This window comes from Ambystoma mexicanum, chromosome 13 (genome assembly GCF_040938575.1).
Source record: "Ambystoma mexicanum isolate Mex_15411 chromosome 13, UKY_AmexF1_1, whole genome shotgun sequence".
In the NCBI taxonomy this organism is placed as follows: domain Eukaryota; kingdom Metazoa; phylum Chordata; class Amphibia; order Caudata; family Ambystomatidae; genus Ambystoma; species Ambystoma mexicanum.
Window position 1 is genome coordinate 240,606,592 of NC_090938.1, and position 13,561 is coordinate 240,620,152.

At 43.2% G+C, this 13,561-nt stretch overlaps 1 protein-coding gene across 2 annotated transcripts in view; it reads right to left on the reverse strand.

The window, feature by feature from the left end:
* ARHGEF40 (Rho guanine nucleotide exchange factor 40) overlaps nucleotides 1-13,561 on the reverse strand; it is a 507,114-nt gene that overhangs the window by 5,368 nt on the left and 488,185 nt on the right. For both annotated transcript variants that reach the window (XM_069633711.1, XM_069633710.1), the window contains exon 23: nucleotides 143-201. In XM_069633711.1, coding sequence (XP_069489812.1) covers nucleotides 160-201 — 42 coding nt within the window. In that variant the 3' untranslated portion in view covers nucleotides 143-159. The remainder of the gene's footprint in view (nucleotides 1-142; nucleotides 202-13,561) is intronic.

A 13,561-nucleotide genomic window follows, 5' to 3' on the forward strand; every position in this document is an offset into this window, starting at 1 on the left:
TAGGGCTATTCCCCGAGATAGTCATGGATTTAATAATGTAGTCCTTGCCCAGCAATTCACCTATTCAAGGCTACATTGCAGTCACCCTGTTGCTAAGAGAACATGCATTAAGCCCTTCAGTGCAAGCTAGTGACTTTCTTACCTGCAGAGCAATGACGATCAAAGCGATGTGGATGGGTTTTGAGCGGTCTGTTCTTTATTCTTCAGAATACAAGAGATAAGGAGTGAGAACGAGAAAAAGAGGGAGGGAGAGAGAGAGAGAGAGAGAGTGAGAGAGAGAGAAAGATTGTTAGCATTCCAGCATCAGCTGCATCAAGGAGTACAGGAACACCATGTACAGAGCTTTTGATCTGGCTATTCCCAACAGTCTTCAAAACACCAATTTGCCTTGCAGTCATTAAATTGTGTGTCAGATTTGTGTCCAGCAATGTATTCTATGTGCTAACAATCCCAGTAAGAAGTACAGGTTTGCATGGCCCTTCTGGCCCTCTTAGGAGAAACTCTCGCTGACATTTTACATAAATGGCCTCATTACGAGTATGCCGGCCCGGAATTAACATGCAGGTAATTCCGTTTACCGGCACGTTTCTGGACCGGCGTACTCTGAGTTTGCCGGTGGGGTGGCCTGATTTACCTCCAGCAAAGAGCTGTAATACTGGAAATCGCCATTCCATGGAGTCCTATGGGACACGAGGGTATGGGGATTAACCTGACCTTATTGGCACCTGTAATCTGCCGGTAATTCTGGCAGACAGGTGCTGGTAATAGCAATTCTGTCTGGTTGTATCCCGCTGGATTTACTGGCGGGAAACCACCAGAGGTGTAATGAGCCCCACGATGCCTTCATCTCAGACCCCTCCCTATTGAGAAACGTGGACTACAGCTAAGGCTCAGTAATGCAAATAAAACTCAGATTTTCTCTTACAATTGATGCTTCCATTTCCTATTTTCTGCAAACTCATAATTATATTAAACTTCAGTACAAATAAGTTCATTTTCTAATTTGAAGCCATATTCTTTAATCGTGTCACCAAGAGTTTCCAAAGAAAGCGTCCAGCTTTCGCCAACCAGCCTACCAATATTATACCTTGTGTGGCTGGCAGAGCTGCAAAACTGTCTGAATGATGATAAATGTTGATTGGGAGTTGGTTGTATCTATTTGGACTGACAATGCCACTATGTATTTTGTCTAGTAGTTGTAGTGACCTTTTTGTTGGCAGTATCCCTAGATTCCTTATTTTTTGTCAGGCTTTCTGTCACTCAACTCTGCATTTCTGCACAATCATTAAATTACAAAACATGAGCTCAATCCGATTAATAAAAGTACAAATATATATAGTTTTACACCACGTTTGAAATGATCTAATTGCAATTTCGCATTTAATTGGATACATCTCTTGAATATGACATTTCTAACGAAATCCCAAAGAGAACAGTCTTTTTGAGAAAATACCTGCTTTAGGTCCTTGAAAGCATTCCTGGGATTCTGCTTTTATTTCACAATTATCGAAGAGAAGGTATCCAAAAACATCTATGTCGTGGGATCTTCATTAACATTCATTAAACACTAAATATATCTGCCCATGTGTGGGGGATCCAGAAACTTTATTTATAGCAAACACCATGGTCTTTAAATGCAACCAACTAAAATGGTAGAGACCCATCGTGGCTATTTATTTTTTCATTTGGTTTGATTTCATCTACATATGAGGGCCTGGATACTCATAAGAAATGACAATTGTGGACAGATAAGTTTTTTTTTAATGTATAAACATAAACATCTTAATAAAAATGTTTTGATAAAAACATGGTCCACTCAAGAAGCATGGTCCCCCAGTGCTCCTGCATCCAAACTTCCAGGCAGGGGGTTGCTACCTCCTGACACTAGAAATAGGAGAATTTTGTCATCCACATCCCATGGGCAAGGACCCACATTATATTCCTTTAGTATGACGTATGGGTATCTAGTGAGCTGTTCCAGACGGATAGTGCCAGAAAAGAGAAGGCCCATCCCTCACTTTCTTTATTTTGGGGATCAAAAACAGACTGTAACTGAATGGCTGTAGCACCCCGCTGGATTTATATAAAAGTAGCTTATTATGAAGGAAAGTGCATAATGACCTGTGAGTGGTACACTTCAGTTAAAAGTCAGTGGGCCTCATTATGAGACCAGCGGTAGCCGTGCCGGTAAAACCGGCCTGGGAATGGGCATTTACCGGGTCATTACAGCCCTGCCGGACCCGGTAATTGCCCATTCCCGGGCGCCAGAAAAAATTACTCCCCATTCCCATTTGAGTCCTCTTGGACTCAATGGGAATGGCGACGCTGGATGCACCGAGATGGTCTGCTCGCGGGTGCCGGTCCGCCAGGTCAGAACTGGCAGGCGTAAAGGCACCCGCGAGCAGACCTCGTAGTCTGCTGGTCCGGTAACAATGGTACTGGCAAGCTTACCGGTACCGTTGTTCCTGTAGCGGCAAACTCATAATGAGGCCCAATGTCATTCCTGATGCAAAGCCAATGTAGTTGTCTTAAAGCTCAAGGAATATTAGATCACTTTGTGGGCATGTGTAAAGTGAGTGCTGCCATGTTCCGAATCCTTTGTAATCAAGACAAAGCACAGTGTGGAATAGCACCATAGACTACATTACGGTAGTCCGTGCAAACAGATTAAAAATCATTGACCAATTTAACCTGGTGGGCGAAGGGAAAGGCAGAGGAGATGCTTCACATGCTTAAATTGCAAATAATATTTCCGAGTGGGTTTTATTGATTTGGAATGTAAGATTTGCATATTCATCAAATGCCACTGAAAGGTGTAATTGCTGGTGTTGAAGGCCAGTTATATCAATGCACCAACACCTATGCATGCCATCCAGCAATGAGAGCAGCACCAACCTCTAGCCCCCTACAGGATTTGCAATTAGTTTGGTGATCATCTATAACAATGGCGACTCATAACTTGGCCCTACAAATGTTTTGGACTTTAACTCATTCCAAAACATCTGGAGGGCTGCATAATGAGTAACCATGAACTAGAAGAGCATTTTCTCCCACTGCTTTGATATTTAGACCACACAATAGTATCAATTGTTTAACCCCAGAAGGATAGTCTTGAAATAGGTCCAAAATGGGCTGTATTCTTGTGATATTGATTTGGTGTCTGAAGCCGTCGTTAAACCGCAGATTTCCAGTAACTTGGGAACATACTCTGTTCTAGACTGTGTTAATAATATGTCTGAGCACTTCGACAAAATAGGGGCTTAGGTGTTTTAATAGCACCACTGGAGCAATGTCCCTGTAGATCCTGATGTATGAGATGCAGCGAATTTCACTATTGTATGTTATTCATTTTCATGTATAGTACATGTTAGCAAACAATGCAAATATTTAACATTAAAGGATAGTTCCGGGACTTTTTTTTTATTGTCCCTACGGTTCGGCCATGTGTTTTTAAGCATAAATCGGTAGATCGTAGAAAACTTTCCTATGGACCTTACCCGACTTTTCGCCCATTAACGCACTCGAAATCAGCCGCCATTTTGTGATAATCCTATCATTTCCCCCCATCGACCTGGCTCACCTGCGTTTGCGGCACTAAATCATATCCCCCGCCCCTGAAACAGACTTTATCAAAACATTCATATTCCCCGCCTCTATCCGTGACGTGACTGTGCTGCGTAGGCAAACGCGCCCAGGCGTCTTCTACGCGACTCCACACAGAACCCGGAAACCAACACAGATCAGCTCACAACACAGCGCGCCACAATTCGGAATATGAAACTGTACTTTTAAATCAAACCGCAAGATTGTAAATTTGGTAAAGTACATTTATTTGACATCAAATGTTTAGAGAATATTCAGCGATTTGCATTTTTCTTTGCTCTCGATCCAAAATAGTTCGTCTTGAGGCAAGCGATGTTCGTGTGCAGTACACAGGGTGTTGGTTTACGATAAAATAAGCTCTTCGGTCGCACTGATAATCGCATGGCTGTTCCAACAACGAGGCACTAGGCCACCACAACGGTATGTATGTTGCATCTAGCCATTAGTACCGCGTAAGGGCATACTTGTACTTGGCGATCGTCCCATAAAATGGTCAGGGTGGTAACGTTGTTCACGCGGAGAAGCAACTGGCGGTTGTAAAAGCCATCCGCCGGTGTCTGGTACTCGTGACACATACAATAATGAAGGATGTACCTGTTTTAAAAACATAAAAAATGAAATTAGTCTCACCATCAGATCTTTATTAAAATTATTCATTTTATATATTAGGTCGGGAAATTATTTCATAGCTAGGACAGTGCAACTGGGTATTATACGTCATTTCCAGTAACCCACCCCCTCTCCTCCGCCTTTTTCAGAGCCGCCTGAGCGCCAGTGGACCACTTCGTTACTGATATGATATAATATGGCATTTGCAACGCGCCTATACACAAGTGTTTCAAGGCGTGGCGAGGCAGGGAGGGGGGGGAACAAGGAGAAGACAGACAACGATCCTACTAGGCCAGGTGTCATTCAGATCGCGCAAGTGCAGGGGTAGGGGGAAGGTAAAAGTGCAAGGGGAAGGGGAGGGGGGAAGTGGAGTACAAGGTAAGTAGCATAAAATAATAAATACATAGGGCCAGCTGGTGGCGAGTGCAAGGTAAGTGCAGAACAAGTGCTGGGAAGGGGGGGCTGTAGGATACTGAGACAGTCCCCCAGTGCAGGGGTTGACAGGGAGGCAGTGCAGGTGGAGAGTGGAAGGGCCCAGGACCGAGGTCGCAGACAGTGGACCAGTTGTAGCAGGGGAGAGGGAGAGAGAAAGCAGAAGCAAAGAGGAAGGTTTTGAGGTGCTTCCGTAAAAGGAGATGGTTCTCCTCAAGATAGTGCGCGGTACAAAACAATATGCCACATAGAACGAACAAGTACAACTTAACCCGTCTTTAAAGCTACTGTATAGTAATTAAATTGCGGTATAAACTCATCTAAAGAGTTACTTACATTATATTTGCATTTTCCATTGTGTCTGTGCGTAGGGCAGCCCCGAAATACCACTCCTTCTATGCCGACGTTATTTCTTCTAAAGAACGAACATTAAATGGCTTTCATTTCTGAAATTATATTCATTATCGTTTCTTACGTTATTGCACCACACCCCCAAAAAGAAGTCTTTCGGGATGGTCCCGGCCTGTCAAGGTCAAATAACAATAGAACCTTATACTGAGTCGTGGGCCATTCCGGCACCCGAGCAAAAAATCAAAGCAGCTGACCTTCACTTTGAACGAGCACACATTCCTAGTTAGCTACATTCAGTGTAAGGCCATCTCACAGGACTTGAAATTTACACTCCATCTTTGCATTTTGTCTGCGTGCATTTGCAGCCCCAGAGAACCATAAATACGGAGACATTCTATATTTTTTGAAAAATGATTTATATTACTGTTTGGTTTAATTTAATGCGCAAATGAACAAGGGTGGAGAGACACATTGCATGTACACTGAGCAATCACTTTTATTTACACAATACATAGCTACACATATTCAATGGGCCTGCGACATGAGGAGACTCCAGAGCAAAGTCACAGGTGACACCCGGGTGGTTCGCACTACTGCACGGTGAAGGGAGGGGCAAGGGTGGAGAGACACATTGCATGTACACTGAGCAATCAATTTTATTTACACATTACATAGATACACATATTCAATGGGCCTGCAACATGAGGAGACTCGTGAGAACAGACAATCAAATTACAATCATTTAAACCGTGATGTGTATTTCTCAATGAGCTCTGCTTTAGGTGGACATGGAACAGAGGCAATGTTGGGTGGCAATGCAGTTGTCCCCTGCACAGGTTCGTTCACAACTCCATGTATGTGCCTATCTAGGACATCAACAATAAGTCTCTCAATAAACTCATATTGCATATCCTCAAACACTGGTTTGATCACCCATTGTTTACTTCTTTTAGTGAAGGCCTTATTGTAGCGAAGTGTCCCTAAAGTTCCGGTCTTCCTACTTTGTTGACGGCCAACATTATGGTTATGTGCCAAGACCGCTAGAAGAGTCCGATTTATCATGCCCTCCATGCCAAAATGCAATCGTTTTGGCCTGTACTTTAGGCACATATTGTGGAACACCTCCAAATCTCCTGTGTGGCAGAATTCCGTGAGTCCCCTCAAATCTCTTGTTATAGTTTTATCAAATACAATCTTTTCAATGGCTTTGTGAGTGGGTGATGAAGGAATCAACCACTTCTTCTTCCGTGCCTCCTCTGTGGACAAATGGCCATGTTCACAATTGTGGAAATGTTGGTTTGTGGTCCAGCGGTGAACGTTGCTACAGTGTAGCATTACTGACCGCCATTTTTCCAGTAGAATTTCCAACGACCCTCCACATGTTTTTGAGCTCCACCAAAGATGGTTGCTGATTGACTTGGACCACTGTGAAATACCTTGCATATCTTTTTTTTTACCTGCAGCCGACATTTTTTTATTGATTGTTTTTGCAAGATGCCATACGTCAAATTGGTGATTTATATTTTTGTACTCTTCTCTCATTGTCTTGGCAATTGAAACGTGTCTGTCCGTGGCTATCAGGTCGATCACCATTCCCCGCGATTGTAGTTCTTGCAATGATGCTACAAAGCCAACTTTCTCCATGGCCACTGAGGATGTACTTTATGACACCTGCACGACCACCGAACTCACAATTTTCTTACTTTCCATGTCCTGAAAGTGGTAGGTGCAGTACTTGGCTGAAAATCCTGAGCTGTCGCACTGTCCATCACCGGCTAGCCTGAACCGTTTGCCCGCGAATGTACTATCAATAGACATTTTTCCATTCTCCAAGCTTCGCTAATGGCTGGAAATAGATAATCGGTTTGGTATTTGTAGAACTGAGTTTTCGCAATGAAATGGATTCCCACAAACTGAAAGAAATACTCTAACTTTTTAAAACTTGAACCACTAAAAAGTGCGGCCGCTGCACAAAGTAGATTGCCTGCTGGCAGTTGCCCCAGCATAGGTTGTGCAGACCATGAGAAAGGATGATATTTTGTACAGGTGGCATGTATTTTAAGGTTAGTGCCTCGAATTGCACGAGTCACATTAATCAATGGCTCCCCACATACTTCCCCACCAACCGAATGCCCACATTTCATCTTAATAATAATATCAATCAAACAACTATCGAATACAATGAATTTGGCCTCTTTCCTTATACTGTCACTCTGCATCCCAGCTAGTTCGGCCTGTAACGTTGAGGACATGTCACTCACATGAAAGGTAGAATCTCTGATATCGTCTTCCGCTATGTTCAGTGATATTGATGGTGTTTCATTGTCGTCCACTTCATTCTCTTCCATTGCAACATCTGTTCCTTCTCCGGCGATGGGTGAATAAAACAATTTCTTCAACTTTCTCGCGGTCTTAGTTTTTGCGGGTGTGGATTCTGTGAATTGATCTCCGACTGCATCCGAACTACCAGGAGGACATTCACTATCAATGGCTGGTGGTGGTATAGCTCTGTTGTCAATCACTTCATATTCTTCCCATTGGCACGATGCATCTCCAGTCTCAAGTCCCTGCCAAAAGGTTTGACAAGCAACATCTCTCGTTCGCTTCACTGTCTGTGTAGATCTAGTTCGTACACCCACTCGCAACTAGAGGACAGATTGGAAAAGGGATGTTCAGTTTAAACACAACTTACAGTATTGAACTATTAACAGTGAAAAACAACATAATATAGTGACCAGGACACTAACCTTCTTTTGCTTTCTTTTCTTTGAAACTTTCTTGCCTCGAACTTCAACATCAGGACGCTGTTGCTCCGACTCGTGTGTGCATGTCTCCACTTCCTCTTGCGCTGCAACGACTATATTTTCATGATAAGCACATCCATCACGCACTGACGCTCCATCGACTCCCTGAAACATAGAACTTTCATTAGTATGTATAATAATATTGAAAACACAAAATGTACTTGGGGACCAATACCCACGTACATCTCAATAGCAAAACACGAATGAACGCTTTGTGTAGAACATTCAAACGACAATTATTCACGCATTGTTGATCTAGTTAGATGAACTGTCAAGATCCATACCTCGGGCTCCGCATAGACTTCCATTGATGATATTATTGAAGATGACGCTTCAGCAACTCCCTGAAACACAGTAATTGCATTAGTATGGTTTTCTATTTTGTTAAAAAGAACATAAACTTTGTGCAGGCGTCAACGGCTCATCTAAATAGACCTGCACAAATGATCAGTTGTCTAAAATAAATAATGGATATCTAAATATGATTCGATTTGCTCGATCGTTGGAAGTGTCACCACTCAGAGATCTGCATCAACTACTAGGGGTGATGTTCTTGTAGAAGAAGCTCCGTCATCTCCCTGAAACATAGTACTTGCGTTAATAAAGAAGGAAGTATAGCGGATGTAATCACGTCATATGATCTCGCTTGATCGAACTGTCAGTATCCATACCTCGAAATGCATAAGAACATCAAGGGACGCTGTAACTGCGGTGCACACTTCTGCAAGCTGTTGTGCCGACCCGTAACTGCATGCTCCCCCTTCTTCTTGGACTAATGCTCCATCGACTCCCTGAAACATAGGACTTTCATTAGTAATGAACACAATATTGAAAAAAGAAGACACATAGGAGGGCGACGACAGAAGGACATATCAATGGCTAAAAACGAAAGAAACATTGTGTGTAACAATCACGCTACAAGAATGCAAGATCTGATGATCTCCATCGATGGAACTGCCCGGAAACGTACCTCGAGCATCTGAGTGACATCAACGGTTGTCGTCAATGCGTTGGACTCCTCAGCATCTCCCTGAAAGACAGTACTTGCATTATTTTGGATAACAATAATTATAACTGAAAATAAAGACTAGAGGACGAGTACTAGGGTGTACCATTAGGTAAAATAATTACACGATAAATTAAAACTATTGATTTACATGCCTAAAACAAGTCAGTGGCAGAATAGCTAAGTAAGATTACCCGATAGGCGCTTGAAGTGGCTGATGACTGCAATAACGACACGGATGGAGAATCTTCTGCCTTCATATTGAGTGGATACATAAATGGGGAAATTATTGTTAGCTAATGCTACACACTACTGCAAGGCCGAGAGCTAAATCCGTAAACTTGACTCACCAGTGGAGGGATGTGGACGAATAGAGTGGGAATAGCGGTTGAGAGCAATTTTCGCTTCGCTCGCGGTGTGTTCTTCTTTATTAGCAATGATGTGGAGTACATGTCTGAGCTAAAGTGCCTGCTGCAGATGCGGTATCGATCACCCCTCTTGTCCGCAAAGACTTCTAGGACTCTACTTTCAAGCTCAGACGGTGGATATCCGCAATATCGGACCCATTCTCTTATCTGATCTATTGTCTTAGGGAAAACATGCATTATAGTACCTTCAGATTTTTTATGGGTCTTCGAAGGGCAACCGCCAATGGAACAGGCAGGCATTGTGGAAAGTTCTGAAAAGTAAAGATCAACAATTCTCTATGAATACCAATGTGTTAAAAAATTAAATGACACATAAAAGGTTCAATGCAAGGTTCGTTTTGGTTCTTGGAACTATACACGTTATTCACATGCGGATAAGTATTTGAATAACTTTAAAAAAATAGAAAAATAATTTGACTAAACTCAGAACATGTGACTAGTTCCTTGCATGTACTGTCTTGAACGAAAAGAAAACATGGATGCAATTTGATGACTACTAGCAAATAGATATAAATTAAAAAATTGGACGCAAAATGATTATGGTACATGGCCTTACCTTGACGAACAAACAGTTAGATGCAGGGATCAGAGTAGTTTCTTGTCGTAGAACAGGGAGCAGTTCACAGGTTGCAAACTGACGAGTTTGCTCGAAGTGGTCACGGAAGTTCACAGAGACGAAGAGCAGATAACCAGCACCTTCACGGGTTGACTAGCAAAGCGCAAAGAAGTTCTCATTAGAAATATGAAGTGGGTTATAAAGAATTCGAAACAGGGGTGTGTTTGTGAATGAATGACGTGTATATGTCGTGGCATTATGCGGTTTGCAGGGGGGCTTCCAGCGTGAGGGGGGATGCGTGGCAGGAGACACGGGGTCTGGAGGTAGACATGGGAACAACAACCCATGCTCTATAGACCACTTTGAAGTGTACATGGTCTTTGGCACCTCTTGGCCTTTATCGCTCCCTGACAGCTCCACTTGCCAGCGCAAGTACCCCGGTGCGAACTGCCTTTGATAGGGCGGGGGGTGGATTGGGGCGGTGGTCGTGCAGACAAGACTCGTTTGCCGCAGGACCTCACCAAGGAGAGGCCATCTAACTGCATGTAAGAGGCAGGCTGCAGGATCTAGTACATGGAAGGCAGGGGGGTGAGTTTATAAATACCTCACCCTCCCAGGAGAATATATGGGTGCAGTTCACCCTGGAGACCCTGGATGCCTAGGCAGTTAGTCAGCAGCAGGCTGGCCTGTGGTGGCAAGGCGGCACGGGCCAGAGGGGGTCATCTCTGTACCCGGTGCCCAAAAGGATGATTTATTATGATCAACCATATTGATTATTTACCTATAACCATGTTTTGTATCAATAAAATCCAACGGCCTTTTATTGCCAACGCTTGAACAAAGTGGTGTGGTAAGTATTTTTGGGGGAGGAGGCAAGGCCGGGAGGCTTGATGCCAACCCGCAAAATAACATATGTATGTCTGCTGCATATGGGTTCAACGGTTATGTGGATTGAAGGTGGGCGGCCAGCGTGAGGGAGGATGCTGGCCGGAGACATGTGGTGTGACAAGACAAGGCACAGGAAGACTATTCAATGGAGACACACTAGATTCATTTAAAAAATCAAAACAACCATTGTTAAAATATATGTTGGGTTTTATTTTAGATCTTAATTTCAATTGAACATAAATAATAAACATTACACATTGTAAAGTTCCGGTTGCAGCACATCCAGGGAAAATCCGGGGTATTGTCCACTGTCGCTGGGGAAATGTTGTCTAATGGCAAGTACCGCACAGGCAGGTATTACTCTCCGAACGCGGTGTCCGAGCCTCCCGTGAAGCCACCAAGTGAAGCAACGATAGGCCACCAGCCTGTACCACCTGTGAAAATGAAAGATGCAAACTGTATTAAAATGACAAAACTTTCTTATCAATGTCGATTCAGGTAAAAAATGTCATTCTGCTTTAAAAAAAAATTCTATCTAGAAAATGCACAATATGGAACCAATTTACATGCGTTCGAATGATATGTAGATGTAATTTTATATGTGGGAGACGACCATGAAATAGTAGTGGCATCACTGACATCACAACCAGAGTATACTTACTCGTTACTCGGATTACGCGGACGAACAGTGCCGCGAAGTTCGTGCATAAGCACCATCATCATCCTCAACACGGTCCGTGAGAGGCAGGCTTCCCTGAACTCTGGCAGCTCGGTGATGCATTGCGGACTTGGCTCGCCTTCCGAAATGTAGGCCAAGCACCCGGAATTTTCTCGGCAGCAGCAGTTCTCCTCCTCAGTTGGCATTAGCTCGCACCGATTGCACGTGCACCAGGTGGAGACGCCGTCCATGGGACATGGTCCAGGCTCTTCATCCGTTGACTGGTCCTCCCAACTGCCGTCCGAATCCCCATCGTTTTCGCGTGCATGCCTTTCCAGTAGTTCCTCCTCGGTGTACTCGGGCTCGTACATATACGGCATTATTGTAGCCATTGTGTGGTAAAGAAAGTAAAATAATTTACAGAGATGGTACAGGTGTTCACAAGGCCTAGAAGCGGCGAAGGTAGCTGACCAGAGCACAGAAACGAGTCACAGAATACTCAAAGTAACACAGAGAGAGTAATGGAATCGAAAATCTGCTGCTGTGTGTTGTGAAACGGTGTGTTTATACATATTGAGGAAAGAGGCGTCCTGCCATTTCCATGGCGACACTTCATTAGCTGAGGCGCAGCGATTGTTGACACGAAACGTGCTTTGGCGTTGGGAAATGGGCGGTACGCGTCTGCTGATGTCAGGCTCAGGGGCGGGGGATTTGATTTAGTGCCGCAAACGCAGGAGAGCCAGGTCGATGGGGGGAAATGATAGGATTATCACAAAATAGCGGCTGATTTCGAGTGCGTTAATGGACGAAAAGTCGGGTAAGGTCCATAGGAAAGTTTACTACGATCTACCGATTTATGCTTAAAAACACATGGCCGAACCGTAGGGACAATAAAAAAAAAGTCCCGGAACTATCCTTTAACAACGTTTTTATAAAGTACATATGTGTTTGTAATGAAAGGTGTAGGTGATGTGGAGCAAAAGGCGTGGAATAAAAGTGCCGCTGAGGTATGAGGTGGCACCCTGCCCCATGTATGCAGGGTTGCTAAGGGAGTTTCAAAACAAATGGGAGACTGTATTTGTGAACATGCAAGCCGGGAATATGAGGGCCAGAACACATGCCTTCATCCTCCACTTTGGTTTTCTTCCCTTCTGAACCAAAATCCTGCTCTTTTAACAGTGTTTAGGGATGCTGGAAAACCTTGCCCCACTCAATGTTGAAAGCATTCTGATCTAGACTTGGTATCATTTTTTCTGAATCCAGTCCAATATTGATCCCTTTCTGGTAGAAATATAGTATTTTTTATCCAGCACTTAATTTTCACAATTTAACATATGCAAAAATGTCCTTAGTGTGTAAAATCGAGTAATCGGATGTGTAAAGCTGGTCTCACACAACAGGTATTTTCAACATGCTGTTGACAAGCAGCTTTTTGGAGCCTATCACAGCCATGTTTTTGGCTCTGGATTTTGGTGAAAAAGATGCAGAGGTAGGACAACAACTCTGGGACATCCACATTTGTGGACATATGCCCTTGGATTCCTTAATGCCACAAGAATTCCATACCCACCACTACAAAATCTCATGCTAACGTCCATAACAATAGAGATCTGTGCTTCTTCACCCACAACTTGCTACACCTGGTAGATATGGGACATGAAAGTGTTGCGGTAAACATGCTATAATAAACTGTGCAAATATGTAGATCAGCACAGATAGGGCCTGAAACATAGGGCCTGACACATGAACCTTTCTTAACTACACATTTGTTTGTTTAAATTTGTTCCAGTTATAGAGTACCTTAACTTCACTTTCACATTATGTAGGGAAATTCACCTTAATTTTTACAAGTGTACCTTACTAATAGTGTCATAATTTGTTCAGCTATCCCTTCTCTAACACAAGCTCCAACACTCTGATCACCTTTGCCTGCTTCAGGATAGGTGCACATCATATTTATATCTAATATTCTCTTTCGCTACTCTCTTTCTGTGCTAAAACGAACACAAAGTGAACTCTAACAAAACTGCACTTTCAGCATTTGCTGAGTTTTTTAAAATTTCTTTTATTGAGCATTTTCTTTATGCAACATTATCAACTGTCTTATAAACATCTTCGTGTTTGCTCAGGCATAAAAAATAAAAAAAAATGTAAGATACATTTTGGTTCAACTATAACCCCCCTTCTTCTCCCTCCCTCCTTGAGACAAAACGAGTCACTAGTGTG